General features: G+C 49.3%; 2 protein-coding genes across 10 annotated transcripts in view; both read right to left on the bottom strand.

Annotated features, from left to right (window-relative positions):
• Positions 1 to 9,516, bottom strand: part of CNOT1 (CCR4-NOT transcription complex subunit 1) — a 54,578-nt gene extending 45,062 nt beyond the window's left edge. For all 8 annotated transcript variants that reach the window (XR_014616507.1, XM_084215336.1, XM_084215340.1 and 5 more), the window contains exons 1-2: positions 9,389 to 9,516; positions 3,521 to 3,797 (exon numbers count right to left, since the gene is read on the bottom strand). Coding sequence is in view for 7 of the 8 variants with exons in the window: in XM_084215336.1 (XP_084071462.1) it covers positions 3,521 to 3,622 (102 nt within the window). In the remaining variant the exon portion in view is untranslated. The remainder of the gene's footprint in view (positions 1 to 3,520; positions 3,798 to 9,388) is intronic.
• A 2,838-nt stretch (positions 9,517 to 12,354) lies between these two features.
• Positions 12,355 to 18,060, bottom strand: SLC38A7 (solute carrier family 38 member 7). 2 transcript variants are annotated; one of them, XM_084215145.1, is made up of 11 exons: positions 17,987 to 18,060; positions 16,383 to 16,823; positions 15,957 to 16,155; positions 15,732 to 15,876; positions 14,938 to 15,036; positions 14,151 to 14,208; positions 13,659 to 13,773; positions 13,292 to 13,439; positions 13,010 to 13,209; positions 12,691 to 12,745; positions 12,355 to 12,597 (listed from the first exon to the last, which is right to left on the bottom strand). In XM_084215145.1, exons 2-11 carry the CDS (start codon positions 16,647 to 16,649, stop codon positions 12,495 to 12,497), a joined length of 1,389 nt encoding a protein of 462 aa, XP_084071271.1. In that variant the 5' UTR covers positions 16,650 to 16,823; positions 17,987 to 18,060; the 3' UTR covers positions 12,355 to 12,494. The 2 variants fall into 2 exon arrangements, with proteins under 2 accessions (XP_084071271.1, XP_084071272.1); XM_084215146.1 differs by lacking the exon at positions 17,987 to 18,060 and adding an exon at positions 16,987 to 17,163.
• Positions 18,061 to 18,070: the final 10 nt, after the last annotated feature.

Here is an 18,070-nt window from a genome sequence, read left to right on the forward strand (position 1 = left end):
CCTTACAAAGCGAAGTAAAAAGGGGTTTTCAAGTCACCCTCATGATTCTGCCATCAAAGCAGCCCAGAACCCACAGTCCATAGCCACACTTTTCCCCATTTTATTCCCACAGTGCCTAACTCAGCAAGAACACAACCCTGGGACAGCACCTGTGCAATGGGTGATCTGCATTTGCTGACTTACAACACCTATCACTCATTACTAAATCTTAACAATATTACATTTTTGTTTGCATCCCCTACCATTTACCTTAAGTTTAACTCTTAGGTTCAGACCAGCTCATCAGCTTCTTGTCTGAAATAGCTGCAAACTGTTTCAGAACTTGCTCTTTTCTTTACAGCCCAACCAAGTGGACGAAATGACTTGTTTTAATAGAACCCATACTGTCAGAAATGGGAAGCCTATCAACAGCAGCTTGCCTCTTTGGCCAAACAGTAGCAGCCAGTAACAATTCCAACCTTCATCTACTAGCAACATTTTCCCCACTGTTTTCCCTTTTCTAGCTGCAGGAGAGACATAAATGTGCCAGCAAAAACCTGCAGCTCTGCCTCTGGTCTGACTGCCTACACCAAGCCCACTGCTCTACCCATCATCAATGTCCTTGTTTGCCAGTAGCTTCTTTGTGCAAAGAGACAAACAGGGTTGCTTTAGGCTCTGTCTGTTCAGGCTCTGATATCTGACTGTTTTCATCTCAATTTTTCTACTGTTAGCTGACACTATGCTTCCCTTTCCCTCAGAGCCTGCTGATTCCAGTGGCTGCTAAGTTTTGTTCTGCTGGAAAGAAACTTCCAAGTTGAATCTAGCTCTGCTTCTTGACCAGAGGCTATAAAATACATGCCTGTGGTATGTCAGTCCAGAGTAAACAGCCCAGCTGTGGTGACAGCTGGGCCTTTGAAGGCAGCCATACCCCAGGATCAGAAAGATACTCAGACTGGTACAAAAGGCAGCAATTCTGAATTGACAGCAAATCCTACTACCTAGCTCAGGCTTCAGAAAACAGGCAGTTTGTTTATGCAATCACAATCAAATACAAAGATTTAGATGTGGTAACGAGACTGACATAAAGCTGGATCAATTTCCTAAGAAGCTGCCTAGTACTGTGTGACCAAGGTGAATTCATCAAAGTAATCAGATGTCAAAGAAAACTGTACATACTAAAGCCATTCACACAACCTGCCTGCATCAGAAGTAGATTGCTTCCTTGCACTGAAGGATCTTCCAAAGGACAATAATTTGAAAATTTAACATACAGGAAGGAAGGGAAGAGAAGGCTAAAAGTGCAGTGTATCATATTTCAATTCTAACTACATTCCCAAAAAAGCTCTTCCAGGAAACTGGTAAAGAGAATTGCCAGTTTTCCTGAAGAAAGAGCTGAAAGAAACCTTTGTATTGGCAGCCTTGATACACATTTACACGACAGTGCATCCAGTCATAAAATCAGATCAAAACCACTATTTTTTTTTTACTGCAGGGATCACCAAGCACTGACAGGGGCTGCCCAGAAAGGTTGTAGAGTCTCCATCCATGTTGGAAGCCAAAAACTGCCCAGACATATTTCTGGGCAACCCACTCTAAGTGACGGTTTGAGCAGGAGGTTGGACCGCACGACCTCCACAGGTCCCTTCCAACCTCAACCAGTCTGTGATTTAGGATAAAGCTTGAGCCACACGTATTTGGATTGATCAGGTAATGTGTTTGGGCAAATACAGGATTAGACAAAAAATAACTTTTTCTAGATTCAAAAAGACTCTTAGATTTTCCTTTCTCAGATAAATCCATCCACAAAGCTCTTTCCCTCCAACCAGGCTCTCCTTACCACTTAAGGAGGAGGAGACCATGAAATCTCACTTCAGAGGAAGTAATGGTTTAGAATTTGCATCTGACAAATGCATAAAATATTCCTGAGTTTTTTAAACATACATTCTATTTATTTAAGCATTAGCTATATTAAATGACTACTGCTAACATATTTAAACAGAAATTAGTTCCTCAAGCTTTGCCACTTTTACACTTGAGTGACATATTTAAACAGAAGTGCCATTTTGGTCAGTTGAGACAAGAACAATTCCAAGCATGAATTTCCACAACTCGACATGCTTAGATGGAAACTTTGTAAAACTGAGTGAATCATGCCAAAAATTTACCCCAAGCAGTGCACCATGGGACAGAATTACAGCACATATATTCTCTTCAACTAAAGAAATATCGTACCAGTAATGACAAAAGTAAAGTAATTCCAGGAAAATAAAATTTAAAAACAAAAAAGACAAGGGATTAAGATTTTAGGAACTTAGCCTTGAAATTCTAGATCTGCTTATAACCATACACAATCCAGCTACTTCCACAGACCAGGTCCCAGTCTCTCACCCCTTTCACCACAGTGAGGCTAAGAGGCCTGGCTGAAGGGTAAGGAACAATCTGTCCCTGTTTTAGAGAGCTATCCTCCAAGTAAATGGCAGATCAACCATATCTTCTCCCAAATCAAGTCATGCTTTAGTCACACCTTGCTGCAAAAACCATCTGTTGAAACTAACAGTGATCAAAAGGACAGCATGATCCCAAATGAGCCCCTGGAGTACTGAACTTGCAAAAACATGAGAAACTTACGAAAGTTACAAGAGACCCATTCCATCTTACACTTGAAAAACCAATACTGCTGAAATCACTCTCCTCTCACCTGAAGATAACCAATGAATAAACTTTTAAAGACATCAAATGTTACAGAAACTCACTGCTTAAGCCCTCTGGCCTTCTAATCTGATTCAAATCCCTGCAGGATTTTACTGCTGCAGTAAAAACCCTAAACACTGAGTGGCGCAGCTGTCTGCTGGGAACTGAACTAAACCAGTTTCTAAACTAGCTCAGTAGCGTTCACTTCCTCCTAAGCACTCCTCTGCAGATAATGCTTTTCAGTCCACCCTGCAAGTCACAGCTATTTTTAAAAAGGTCAGTTAAAACAGAATTCTTGCCCTAATCACAGATATTTGGGTCTCAACATGCAGTTACTCTGCCCACCTTCTGAAAACCCAGGGCCAAGACAGTCAGCTCAGCTTCACAACCAAGCTATGAGTCACTGAATGAAGAGCAAAAAAAACTTCCATCAAGGGAGGAGAGAACATTCCGAGGTAAATTACAACATACTCAGGCTTTCAGTGCAACACCTCTGAACACTGAATGCATAAGTTTTCCTCCCCTTCCCAATCAGTGTTCTATTGAATGGCCAAAAGTGGAAAGATTTAACCTGGAAAGTTAGGAAAGCTTTTCATGCCACCCTTCAGGAGCAGCAGTTAATCCTGATATTCAGCTACAAAGCTAATACTGGTCTCAGCTCTGAGCTATATTCCATGACTTGGCAGATGAACCAGCAGGAATATCAGACACACCCTGCAGTTCCCAACACCACAGAAAACAGCAAACAGGAACATATACAAGAGCACAGCAGAGTACAAATACAAATGAGAAGAGAAACTCCAGTTCTCTTTACGAAGTTTATTTTGTAGCACTGTATCACTGTACTTACATGCTGTATTTCCTGCTGGCTGGCTCGGTAGTTTTTCTTGGTTAAATTGTCCACCAGGTAGCTGATTTGAGACAAGGCCAGCGAGAGCGAGTCAAGATTCATTGCTGGTTGGGGCGGAAGCAGGCGGCCGAGCCCGGCGCAAAATCACCATTATTCCCCTTTAGTCACCTCAGAGACAGGTCAATTTTTTTTCCCCCAGTGAGTCTTTATCTGTTTCTGTGTTACTTGCTTCAGCTCTTCTTTCTCAGTTGTCTTTGTCTGTTCTGAAACATGGCACCTGGAAAACAGTATTAAATTAGATTTAAGTTCTGTAGCAACGTCACTTAACTATGTTCACAAAGAAAATGAAGTAGTATTAAGTTTTCACAACACAAGCTCTGTTGTTTTTACACTACCCAACCACTTTTGTTTCTGCATTGTGCAGTCTGAAAGAGCCAGCAAACAGCTCAATCAGAAGAATGTTTTTCAGCACCACGAGAAAGAAGAAAATGAGATGAATAATGAATTAGATACACAGCAACAACCAGAGATCAGAATCATTCAAAGCCTCCATCATAAATTAATATAAAAAACACACTTTTACCATCTCTGCTATATTTTGCCCCAGTACATCCAGGCAGTATTGCCTCAACCCTGGTACACCAAAATAAGCAATCGTGAATGAGCAACACACAAAGAACTGCAATAAACTAACCCTAACATTTGGCTTATACTGAAACAGCTTTCCAGTGAGCTACAACAGCAGAGCTTGCCAGCTTAATAAATTTCTATGACAACACAAAACTTGGCACTTGACATCTCATCTGTTAAATTACAGATTGCCAGTGTGACAAAATTGCATCCCAAAGCAAGTCCTGCATATCCAACAGTGTGGGGAGCGTCAAACGAAGCCCCAAGCTGCTCTGAGAAGCAGCACTGCACATTGTCAAAGGTAGAATCAAGCTGGAGAGTCACTGCTTGAAAGCTCTACCTGATCAAAACACAAAGGTCACTGGGCTTCATGCCAAGAGTCTGAAGATCCCTTTTTCAGAACAAAAACTATTGCTTTGTGGTCTTGGCTCCCCATGGCAAAAACCAGCAGCACACGATTTGTGCCTCATCATGGAAATGGATGGCTCGGGTGATGTGCTGGCCTGGCACGCGGAACTGAGGGCGAAGCAGCCCAGGGAGCGTTCCTGCAGCAGCACAGCTCCCATGCCGGGCCTCCTCCTGCCAGCACCCAACAGCAGCAGCGCACAGGAAGTGAACAGGCTGTGCTGGGTGTAAGCAGAACTCTCCTTACCATCTATCTCCCTTTATACAAAGGTTTTCACTTGCTTACACGTGGAAACACACCTTATTTAACATCTGCCTACACTTCAAAGCATCAGGAGCAGCAAATCCTACCAGAGGCAATGAAGATCATTCTGCCATTCGAACAAATTTACTATATTACACAAATATATGGGTAAATTACTTGTAAGAAAAGTCAAATCAACTGACTTGCAGACTTTAAGTATGCCAAAGAAAACCCTGACTACTCAATGAAGGTATACAAGATCCTCCTTATGCAACAAAGCTTACATCTCACAAAGAACAAATTTTCAAGCAGTTAGACTGAATGTATTCTTCAATGACAAGGCAGTTGGTCTCTAAAAAGAATTTCAGGGCATGTCTAAAACTGCAGTGAGAAGAATTACACAAAACTTCCATTTCTTTTTAGTACATCTGACAAGCTGGAATGTATTACCTTTATACATAAAGGTTTAAAAGGCCACTGACTGTGGAACATCTAGAAGGGAGGACTGGCCCAGAAGTTTAAAAAGATTTCTCAGTAGTACAGGACCTGATCTTTTTTTAATAACCTTCAAATTCCTCTTTTGGAAGAGCCTAGAAAATGTCACTGGGTTTGGCAAGTACATGCCTTCCAAGACAATCTTACTGGAAGGGTTTAACATACATGACCAACATAAAGCTTCTGAAAAGCATTTGTTAAAAATCAAGCACACAGACCTCAGCACAGTACTTGCACTTACTAAAACAAGCAGTCAGCAAGGGGAATTCAGTCCCATCAGAGCACCAACTTACAGCAGCAGCCTGAAGAACTCACAGGCTGTTTGAACTGCCTACAGACATAACACAAAATTTCAACTTAGCCAATTTTTAAGGCAATAACAGAATTTCAGAGTTTGCCATTCAGGCCTCTAGGAAGAAAAACTACATTTCTCTGGGCATTTTTCATCATACCAATACAAACAGCACAGGAATCGCACCTACTCCACCTAAAACTCAGGGGTTTTAGTACTGAAATTCTCCAGCTGGGCTCAAGCCTCCCTGCTGCCATACAACACACTGACCATCCCACCCTCCTATTAGCATCACTTGTCTTCCAAAAAAAGCAGGGAATGCTTTGATTGCAAAGAAGCAAAACAAGCTTTGCCACCTTCCAACTGCAAAATCTGGCAGTGCCACTGGACAATCCAAGCTGAAGGCAAAATGGATTTTTTCTTTCAAGGAAACCTCTCAAGGAAGAGCCTGAGCAAACACAGAGACTCAAGGAACACAATAGCTGAGGAAACAGCTTCCTACTTATGTTCTAAACATATGGTTTGCACTGTATGCATCCCAGCACACAGCAAACCTGACAGCTCCCCCGGACACAACAATAACCGCACTTCAGAGGTTCAAATGATGCACCCTAACTCAGGAGAGTACAGAGTAACCAAGGGAGCCTTGCCTGCAAAGCAGAACTGCACAGGTATACCTCTTTGGTCATGCAGTGCAAGACTACAATTCAATTACTACAGCACTGATTAAGGAAGCTATGAATGCTATGTGAAGCAGACTTTATTTTTAGATCCATATATTCTTAGTGGGAATGAATCTCCCTACACTGGCCTCAACAATTCAGGAAGCTTTCAGTCCAAGGGCCAAACCTGCCAGGTTCAGACAAGTCAGGCCTCAGCCACAGGGAGTTTATAAAAAAAAATAGATTACCTGGCAAAATGTTCTACTTTCAGCCACAGATCCGACTATACAGTAATGGATTAATATACCCGGCAAAGAACTCAGGAGTTCTTACAATATTACTATTTTATATTGTGGAACACAACCCATTTTAAGGAGATAAAAAATATTTACCAAATTCTACAGCATTATACACCCTGAACACTTCCTAAGGGAAACAACAGCCCATAAGCAAAAGACATTTGGCATCTATTTCAGCAGATCTTTTTTCAAGAGCAGAGTTCTGTTGGATTAAAACATAACTGCAATAAAATTTCAGGCAAGAATCCAAAGATCACAAAATAGAGTAGGTCAATATGAAACCACCCATCAGGTGTGACAAAGACACTCCCTACTAACCAGAAATCACTAGAGAGTAACTAAGCCTTGATGCTGAAGTTGACAAACCTGAAGTCTTCCACAAATTCAGAATCACCCCTACAAAGAAAGTAAATTCAAAATTACTTTAAGCTAACTTAAGCTGGTATTCGGAATTTTGCAGAAGAAAGTAACTACTGCCACTGGATTTCAGGAGTTGTATGATTTCAGGGCACATGTGCTGCACGTGGAGGATAAAATAGATGAAGTGACACAAACAGCAATGTGTTTGCTGATTAGGTTTCTAAACTCCTGTCACAAAACATCACATAAAACGTGCTAAAGGGACCAGTGCTAAACCTGCTCTCCAGAACAGTCCCTTACCCTCTTTTTAAACCCATCACCAAATACAAAACATGGAAGGGCAGCACATCTCTCTGAAGGCAAACACTGGGAGCAATCCAAGGGAGAAAGGTGGTTTTGAATCATACTATACTTTATATTTCAGGATGTCAATCACTTTGAAATCTACCGAGGAAAAACCCCAGAGTGAAAGTCACATTAGCAGTAAAATAAGCTCCTGATTCATTTGACCAGTTCAAATTCAGTTGTATTTACAAAAGAAAAGACACCTGAACATTCCACACACTGGAAAGCTGCACCCAATTCCAGTAAACTGGAAGTCAAAAGATGATTAGACACAGTACTTTCAATTTTCAGAGTGTGGCTGAACTAAGCACCGAAGTTGTTCCTACAGACTCAGGCCAGTGAAGTTGCAGTTTGGGATCTACCTCAAATACATGAGATAGGCATCAAACATGACATGGCTGCTTCAGGCATTTTCACATCTCAACCTGGACTGTTTAAAAAAAAAAAACAACAAAACAACAAGAAACTCTCACTTCCCAGTTCTCCTTCAGACAAGAACTGCAAAATAAAGTTTCTGCTGCAGGCAAAAAAAGGAGAGACTTGTTATCAAATACTTCATGGTTTTTTACCATCCAAAATGCGTTTTAGAACAGCTATATGCTATTTCAAAAGTCAAAGAAAACTGCAATATTCATACATTGGGGATGTTTATGGAACTAAAGAGAAATCTGGCTAAAATAGTGATGGCCTCAACCATGTTTCTCAGTGATAACAATTCCCAACATGATTTAGTTATGTCCCATCACAGAGGCACAAAACATTACTGACCTCAATTGTTAAGTTATGTTCCCACAGTTTCTCTTCCACTTACTCAGCTAAACACCAAGAGTAGCCATTACAGCATAAATCAAAAACCTAGGAAGACTATATAGGATAAACAGGATAAGGTATTTCTCCAAAGAAAAGACACAGGTAGGCAACACACTGGTTGTGAGTTTGGTTTAGAGACACCAGGCCAAGAGCATCAACAGTTAAGAGGGACCTTACAAGCAAAAGGGCTGAAAGAATCAGAATAACAAAGGTGGAAAGGACAGACCAGTCTACTATCAACTAAGTTTGCTTCCTGTTTATAAGAGAGTCACCCCACCCGGACTCACCCTGCCCATAATTTTAGCCAATGCCAAAGTTGTTACCTTAGAAACAGGAATCAGTTGGGTACACTAAGAATGACTGGTCAGAGTCACACCTGTTTTGTTACCTGCTTGAAAAAAGTTCCTGAGAGCAGTTGCCATGCTTCCTTGCAACAAGTGGGATTCAGAAACAATCTGAGTACATGATATACCAGCAGACTAGCGTCTTATTTTCAGCATTATCTCACTTCTGTTGTAAATACAATCCAAATTGGTTGTGGTTTGTTGAAACTAAACTGTGAGTACTCACTGGCCTTCCTGTATAAGGAGTAAATGGTACTAATCTAAGTTAGGAAAGTATTGTAAAGAAGCTCTTCTACTGATACAGCATCTGTCGAGACGCCCAACTGTTGCTATTTCTAGTTGAGAATTATACAAGTCCATTTTACTGGGCAGCGTTTTCTTAACTGGAGGACAGCACTGAGAAGGATTTCTCTCCTGTGGTCTGCAAGAAGGTTATGTCAACGGATTATTTACTATAGCTCACTTTTTCCGTATTTTCTGCGGGCAAGTTACAACAACACCGATCTCCTACGGAGGCCGCCGAGCCCGGCCGGGGCAGGCCCGGCCCGGAGTCCTCAAAGCTCCACCTGTCACCACTGGCGTTACACAAGCGAAGGGGGAGAAATGAGCACAGCTCCGGAGCTGGCGGTTTCCCCGCCACCTCGCGACGCTGCCCCAGCCACCTGCCCCCGCCACCGAACAGGGAACACCCGCGGCTCCGGCCCCGGACCCTGCGGAGTTCCCTCTCTGGCTCAGGGGCGGCCGCAAGACCGAGGAGTGCGGGGGGAGACGGCCACGGGTCCCGCCGCTGTCTCTCGCACACCCCGGAGGGCGGCCCGGCCGGGCGGGAGCCTCAACCGGCCCCGCTGCCCCCAGCGCAAGCCGGCCCGGTCCCGCTGCGTCCGGCCCCGTCCCCACCGCGACCCCCCCCGCCCCGAAGCTCGCAGGGCCCCCAGAGCCACCCAGAGCACCCCGTCCAGGGCCGGGGGGGCGCCGCTCCCACCTCGGCGGTGTCGTGAGGGCCGGGCCGGGGCCGCTCGCGCGCTTCTCTCGCGCCGCCGCCGTTCGGATACAAAATGGCGGATGGGGTCGCGCGCTCGCGCCGCGGCCTTTCCCCTCCCCCGTCCTCTCGCGGGGGGGGCGCGGGGGGAGCGGAGGGGCGGAATGCGCGCGGAGATGCCGCGCCCCCGCGGAGAAGCCTTTGCCCAATCAGAGCGCGAGGCCGCGTGAGAGCTGGCCAATCAGCGCCGTGCGACCTCGGGGGAGGGCATCCTGCCGCCCTCCGCGCGGAGCCTGAGCCGCGCGCCATTGGCCGGGAGGGGCCGAAAGCCTTCCTACTCTCTCGGCCAATCAGAGCCCCGAAGTCCTCTCGGTCTGCGCGTGCGCACTGACGGCCAACCCGCGCTGCCGAGGCCGGCCAATCAGCGAGGGGCGTCGCGCGTGGGCGGGCGGGAAGGGGAAGTGGCGGGCGGTGCCAAAGGGCGCGCGGAGTCATGCGGGGGGAGGGGGGGGCGGTTTACCCCTCTCCGAGTGGTGCGGCCCACCCGTTCCCCCTCGCCTCGCTGTTTCCTCCCCCCGAAGGTGGTACGAGCCCAGGAACGGTTTTCCCCCCCGCTCAGCGCTCAGTGGTACAGGTCCATGAATTGGCGTCCCCTCCCCCGCGCTGCCTTGGTTCGGCCCAGGGGCTGCTCCCCCACAACATGGTGGCTGCGGGTCCCTCACAGCGCCCGGCCCCGGTCCGGCACGCTCCAGGCACGGGTTTTCCTTTCCAAGGAAATCCCCTCTCCATTTGCACCCTCCCGGATGGCCGGCCTCAGTCCCGAAGAGGAAACTCCCTTCAGTTCCTTCTCAGCCACACCACACCCGCCTGTTGGCCCCAGGGAGCGACACTGGGGTGCCACACCAGGACCGGGGCCCTCAGAGCCTCCCCCGGCCCTGGGCGCGAAGATACCCCGGAGAGTGAGGGCCTGAGGAAGGCAGTGGGGCTTCCCAGCTCCACACCATCCATCCCAAAGCTCGGAGAGCTGGGATGGCATTTCAGGATATGGCTTTATCCCTGTATCCCACCCGGGAGCATCTCCCACAGAAACCACCTCGTGCTGGCCTGACACACGCATCACAATGTCACTTTTATTGAGTTGAGTTCCCTCCACTTTCTGCATGTACAAAATACACGTTAAAAGGCCAGTGTTTGTAAAAAGGGGAGCAGTAAGGCAAACAGGAACGGCCACAGCACATCCAGACTTGCCCAGCCCTCAGCCACAGGGACTCTGTGGGAGCAGCAAGGGAGCCCAGGTGTTTCCCAGGTGGAATGAGACACTGTGTCCTCGTCCACTTCGGCCAAGGGACCTCCTCATGCCTAACACACCTTCAGGAAAGCCAGAGCCACAAGATCCACCAGGTACCAAACCTTTTTATCTTCCTGCAGGGTGGGTACTGGAAGGCATTTTGGCATTGGCATCTGCTGAGCATCTCTGCTGGGCTCCACAGGAGGTGGCTCTGTGATCCCCACATCCAGGACAATTGGCCATCTTCTTTATGCCAGGCATAAAGGGTCCCCAAGCCCCAGCTCCTGCTCACAGGCAGGAGCCTGGCAAAGGTGCTCAGGACACAGCCAGTGCCATACAAGTGGGGGTTTGGTGGAGCCTGGTTCTGTCAAAAGATGAGGGCACAGATGCTGGAGATCCCTTGAGAGAGGCAGGAGGGATTTGTGCATTCACAGCATTTCTCAAACATTCCTGCTGTGCTTAGGGCTTTTCTTCCTCCTTCTCCACCTGGGTCTCCCTGTCCCAAGCAGCAATGGGGAGCTCCCCATTTACATGCAGTGTTAGCAAGGAAAGACCAAATGTTTCCCTGTGGGGAAGCACACACGTGCTGTCACCCCTCCTGCAGCCACTGGTTGTAGCAAGAGAGAGCCACACTGAGAAGTGTAGGAGCACAAGCCATGCTTCTCCTTCCCACCACAACAGCCTGTGCTGCTTCCAGGAGGTGCAGGGTTTTTGCACAAATCTGGGCTGAACCCTCGTCACAGATGCATCAACAGCTATCCCTAAATTCCTCCCTCCCCAAAGGTTTTAGAAGCCAAACAACATAAAAAGAAATTCAAAGACAGAACAGGAGAACATTGCTGTTGAGGTTTAACACCCCCATCCAAATCTGCAGCTGGGGGAACTGCTCAACCCAGAAAAAGCAGGAATGAACTATCATTCAGACAGGCAACAGAAGGACAGCCCAGAGCAACACCAGCCATAGAGAGTGTAAATGACCAAGAGAACAGTTTAAAACAAATAATTTCTGATTGCTTTATCCCAAAAGCATCCTTTAAAACTTGGCCCAGTCCCATTTCCTGGACACCTGGAAGAACGGGATTGTAAATCTGGAGAAGAGCTGTGCTCTATTGTAGTGTCTTCAGTAGGTTGATGCAGTCATAGCAGCTTCTCTACTGAGTGAGCAACCCCTGGCAAGGAAAACATGTCCCTACCCCAGGGTCATTCTGATCCTCAAAAGAAAAAGCCCAAACAGGCTGAAGGCAACCCTTTGTAACACAAAGTACAGCCCAGGTAGAGGGAGATGTGAGAATAGAGGCAAGAGACCAGCAGGAAACCAGAGTTCAAACCAAACATTGACACAGAATAGGACTGTGGGATGTCTCCCTGTCTGATAAACATGATTATTATTTCCCTTTATGCAGAACACTGCTTCTCTCTCCAAAGTTGGGAGGAGTTTTACCTGTGGAGAGGAGCTCCACGAGCACAAGGGTACATAGATGAGAGCAACATGGCTTTGCAAACCCCAACCATGACCCCATAGTGATGTCTGAGGGAGTGATGTCTACTTCCAGGGCCAGAAAGAGCTTGCCCTGGATGACAGGTCCCCTTGTAGTGTTGCTCTGGCTTCACCAGGGAGCCAGGGCTGAGAGAAGCCTGACTGCCTGCAGCCTTAAGACAATGAGATACAAACCACCACAGGGCTTGTTCAGCCAAGCCCCAAGTCACAACAGTTCTCTTGGTTCTTCCCAACAAACCACCATGTTTTCTTCCCACTCCCCTTTGGTCCTAGGGGAAATCTCCATCCCCTCAGCAGCAGCAGTGCAGTCCAGCCTGGAGGAGTCAGGCTGTAAGATCCACAAAGATGGCATTGGCAGTAGTCTGTCCAAAGATGAAGGCTCCAAGGGTGACCATGAACACCCCATAGCTGACCTGGGCCCACCAGCTGTGGACACAGGAGGACAGGGCATATGTAGAGGGGTCCTTCACCCCAATATCCACAGGGGAATGGGGGAGAGGGGAGGCACATTTCAGTTACCTGATTGCCCTGGTTTCTTGGATCTCAGAGAGCTTGGCTTGAATCAGACAGAGGCCTGAAAGGCAGGGGAGGCAAATTAGAACCAGATGAGGACTGTCCACTGGGGACTGAACAGACACCCTATAAAACAGGGAGCTGCACTCCCTGTTACAGGGCTCCATGTCCAGCCAAAATAGTTGGGCTGCTGACTGGCCTTACACCACATTTGTGTCCTCCTCTAAAAATCTCCTGGTTCCTGTGTTTCCATCCCGCCCCTCCCTCTTTGAGACACAAGGCCATGAGACCTTTGTCAGCCCCTGAGCATCCCAGGATGCCTTACCTGGGAAGACAAAGATGAAGCAAGCGGCCAAGCCCCCAATGACAGAGATGACTTTGCCAATATCAGGGATGAAAAGAGCCAGAAGGAGTGTCAGGAGGAACCAGCTGATGGTCTGAAGCAGGCGTCTCCTCCGCTCCCGAACCACGTCCTCCTCCACTGTTACCCCGGTATAGCGGAGCCAGAGACCCTCCAAGACAGCCCTGTGGGCACAGACCCAGGACAGAGGGGTTTCCTCGTGCTGCTCCACCTTCCCACACCAGCCCCATCTCTCCCAGCACTCACCGGCCACAGAAGTGCAGGATGGGGTAGGATGTCAGCACACAGAGGATGATGAAAGCCCGTGCGAGGGCAACAGGGATGTCATTGGAGGGATAGGACATCAAGACATCCTGTTCCACACCAGCTCCAAAGGTTAGGAAGCCACAGATGCCTGCCAGGAAGGGAGCAGTCAGTAGTGGACAGGGACAAGTCTCCTGAACATCTGTTTGAAGGACAGGATGGATATGGCAGCAGGGCACATTGCAAAGGTGTTCAATGGACTCTCCTCCCTTTGCCCTCTGACCCTTGCTGACCAGAGGGTCCCTGCCCTCCTGAAGCTCACAGCCACTCCAAGAACTGTGCCACACTCACACGGTGTCCCCTCACTTACCAGTGCCTGTGTAGACAAAGAGAGCAATCACCATGGCTGCTGTCACCACTGCCCCCCAGGTCTTCACCTCCGGCTGCTTCATGCTGTTAAAGACGGGCACGCTGCTCACATGGCACTGCCAGGACACAGAGACAGTGGGGATATGTGATGTGCAGAAACATGGGGAATCCTACTCATGATATTCTGTGTTTGTTGTGAAGTGGTGATGATGGTGATAAATTCATGATTTTGTTGTGAAATGGTGATTCCCCAGGTTTGTCACTGGAGAAGAAAAGGCGAGGGGACAGGATGCCCTGTACGTCCTAGCTGGGGTAAAATGGATCCATCTGCATTTAGAGGTGGTGAGATGTTAAAAAGTCTCCTTGCAAAGCTGTGCAGTGAGCATACGGGCAGGGTTTCAGCCAGTCAAGCAGCCAATCACACAGGCAGGGTTTTAGTCTGCCACCCAAGCAACAACAAGGTGGAAGAGGAATGCCAAGCCTGTGGCCTTACCTGGAACCCAAAGCAGATGGTGGGCATGGCATTGAAGACAGCTGTCCAGGTGGAGGGGCTGGAAGGAGAGAGGCACCTATCAGTCAGACCAGAATCCCCTGTGACCCCCATCCAATGAACCAGGAGAGGATGAGCTGGGAGTGCTCAGTGTCTTTGCCTTACTGCCTCCCCCCACCCAGGATGATGCCATTGCATGGAATGAGGCTTCCTTGGGACCTGGTACTCCCTGCAGACCAGGGCCTTTCACTGAGACAGAACAGCCAAACCTAAGCACACAAAAGTAAAAGTATCAGTAAAAAATAAGGACCTAGTTGGGCAGTGCAAAAAAATTGGTCTAACCTTTGCTCTGCCATAAAATTCCTGCACTGGATCCAAAAATGTTCATTGTGAGGAAGGGAATAAGCCACAGTGTTTGTGCTCGTTAAGGAAATAACCAAAATCATCCAAATATAGACACAGCCCTTGTTGTTGGGTGAGTACAAGCACTGCACAGGGAATCCAGGCCTGGATATGTCAGAGATAAAAACCAGTCAGTGCTACCAAAACCTGTGATGGAGCCATGGGGACCTTTAAGAGGTCCTTTTCCTCCTCTTCACCACCTGCTCCTCTGAAACACGCAGAGGTGCAGCCATTTGGGAGCTTCTGGCAGCAACATGCAGAGTCCTCCGGACCAGGGATGGGACTGATGAAAGATTCATCCCTAGCCTTTGCAGCCCTCGCTCCCAAAGCCCTGCCTGGCTCTGCAATGCTGTGATGGCACTGACAGCATCGTGTCTCTTGCTCTCACCTGGTGGGGATCTCCACAGGCACCAGCTCCTTGTCGGGCCAGATGTACTTGATGATAATGACTGCTGTGACATACCATGTGCCAATCACACTGAGAGAGCTGTGAAAGGGGATAGGAGGCTGTGAGTGCTCTGCCTCCCCACTTCATGGAGAGTCTCCTCCCAGCCTCTCCATCCCCATCTTCTGGCACAGCCCAGGCTACCCCACTCCTGCCTATCAGACTCATTTTTGCTTTCCCTTCCCATGGGAATGTGCCAGGAAATGTCACCCGCTGTCCTCCAAGCAGATGCCAACACAATTTGGGGGTTATCCCATTCTTCTCTGAGTGGCAAACCTGCCAGACTTGGGTTTTGGGCTGGAGAAAGAGGCGAGTGTTGAAGCAGTGACACGCCTTGGTGCCCCTGGTGCAGCTCCAGCAGCCAGGTGTAGCCAGGTCACACCAAGATTCTTGATGGAGCAGGGCTGGCCTGCAGACCACCCAGCCTAGGGACACTTACTGGCTCTCCTTTCTGCTGGATTGCCAATTCCAAAGATAGGAGACAATGTAGTTGAAAGCAGCATTCACTGCTTCCTGCAGCATGCAGAAGGGAGGGACACAAGCCCTGAAGTATGACACTGTGGCTGCACAGTGCTCAGCCACTCCTCTGCTCCCCAGATGGGGAAACTGAAGCATTGGAAGGCAGAGGCAGATACTAGAACCACGGCATTTCCAATCCCTGTTCTCTGCAACCGTGCTTAGGCGGGTGCTGGCTGGCCCACCACAGCTCCCAGCCCCAGAGGGCTCTTCCCACCCACCTGGCATATTTTTGGAAGCCAATCTCTTTGGGGATGGAGAGGGGCAGGATGAGGAGGAAGGCGGTGATGCTGATGGTGAACTTGCGGTCTGTGTACCAGCGGCTGCTCCCAACTTCCTCAGGCTCCTTCACCAGAGCAGCAATGACTGTGGGGACAACCGAGATGGTCAGGTTGGCCCTTCCAGCTGAACAACTGGTTATTATTTGCTCCATGGGAGGCACTTACTCTTGTCCTCCTGGTCTCCTATGATGATGAGGAAGGCAATGCAGGTGCCAAAGGTGTAGACAGCAATGGCCACCTCACACAGCACACCAGGCACCTTCCCACAGACAGCCCACACAACCTCCTGGTAGGTGCGCTCGTTGCTGGCCTGCGAGCAGTATGCCAGGATGACCAAGCCTCCAATGATGAAGATCAGCATGCACTAGGATGGGAGAGAGACAGGGAGGGAATAGTGAGCCAACAACATGGCAAGGTTCCCTGAGCCACCCCAGGAAGCCACTCCTGAATACACTGAGAATCTCTGGTGCACCTCACCCAAAAGAGCTTCTTCCTAGGAGTCTGGTCCTCCCCAAGCTCGTTCTGGGGCACCACGTGTCCCTCCTGTGCACCCTCCCAGGTGGGCTGGGGGACTGTCCCTTCACCACTCACCATCTGCAGGGTGATGCCTGCAGCCACACCACCAGCCATGCTGAAGGCAGCAGGGAAGTTGAGCAGCCCAGCCCCGAGAGCAGCATTGACCACAATGAAGACAGCTCCCAGAGGTGATGTGGCCCCCAGACCACTTCCTTGGCTCTCTGAATTTTTGGGCACCGTCTCCACACTAGGGCTCTGCAGGAGCCTGGCCCGTTCACCAGCATCGTCACTCCATTCCCAATCCTTGTAGTCACTGTTGATGCTCCCAGTGCCCTGAGCCATTGTCCCTTCGCAGGTGGCACACGCCACTATCCACGTCCCACTAGTGGTCCTGCACCAGGCTCAGCCAGGCACCTAGAGGAGAGTCCTGAGCCAGCACGGGCTCCATCAGGCAGGAAGGGCAACAAACAAACAGGCTGGAATGCAGCAACACGGGAGTCAGGCACTTCCCTACTCCTACAAGGGGATGAAGAATGATACTGTTAAGTGTTAGGTAAGTTATATTAACGAGGGACAATCTGGGCATCAGGTGGGGGCACAGGGGAACTGAGTTCCCTGGGTCTTAGCTTGAGGGGTCACAGCACACACACACCAGCAGAGATATAGCAGGAGAACTCACCTCTTGTCCCTCAAATCCAGGGAGAGGACACAACTGCTGTTGGACTGGGGACTGAGCTGTGGGGCTGTGGAGCTGCAGCTTTACAGCACGACTCGCCTTTCTGTGGGCATGAGACCCAATGTCCTGGCTCACTTCCTGATTTCCAGCCCTAATTTCTGCAAGCTCTGCAAGAGCAGCTGTGCACGTGCTCCTGAGTAAAGAGCAAGGCTGGGCTCAACAGGAATGACCTGTGTGCAGCAGAAATACTGTGTCAACAGGAAAAGCAGGACTGGCCCCTTCCAGGGCACCCCCCAGGGTGACAACCAGCAGGAGATGGATGATGTCTCAGAAGTTTTTGGATTTGAAGATATTATGTTTCCAGCATCACAGTCCTTGGGGGTTGGAAAGTCCAAATATCATCCCAGTGTCTCCAAGGTGGAGGAGATCGACCCTCACAACCTGGCAGGATTTTGCAGGACTTTACATGAACATGAGAAACATCTTTTCAAGGAAATCTGGTTTTTATTCCTAGAGGACATCTACAGAGACTCTACCTGCACAGCTCACTCTTGCTTCTGGGCTATTTAAACTCTGTGCTTGTGCTATGAATCCTCTGTAAAGATTTCTGGGGAAGGGGAGGAAGGGCCACCCTGTGCCCCGTGGGTAGGACCGTAGAGGGGCAGACCGGTGGGTCCGCGTGGGCTGAAGTTCCCACCCGCCCGAGGATGCTGCAGGGGGTCGATGCTTCTCCCATGGCCTGGGGGAGGATGCTGAAGGGTGTCCTTTCCCTCCAAGCAAAGCCGCCATACTCTGGCAACCAGAAACCCCGAGAGCAGGCGCTTCACCGTGCGTGACTCGACAGACCCGCGGCGCCGGCGGCGCCCCCCGCCCGGAGGAGCAAGGCCCGGAGCCGGTGACGGTCAGCCCGCGTTCGCAGGGGATGCACAGACTCCTGCCCAAGCCGGTCGCTGGGCTCCCCGCGTGTGTCCCCCCGGTCCGTCCGTATCCCGGCCCCACTCACCAGGCGGGGAACGCGCTCTGCTCCGCTCCCTTCGGCCCCGGCCCCAGCCCCGGCTGAGCTCGGCGGCAGCGGCGGCGCGGCGGC

The sequence above is a fragment of the Fringilla coelebs genome, assembly GCF_963513975.1.
Source record: "Fringilla coelebs genome assembly, chromosome: 14".
Lineage (NCBI taxonomy): Eukaryota > Metazoa > Chordata > Aves > Passeriformes > Fringillidae > Fringilla > Fringilla coelebs.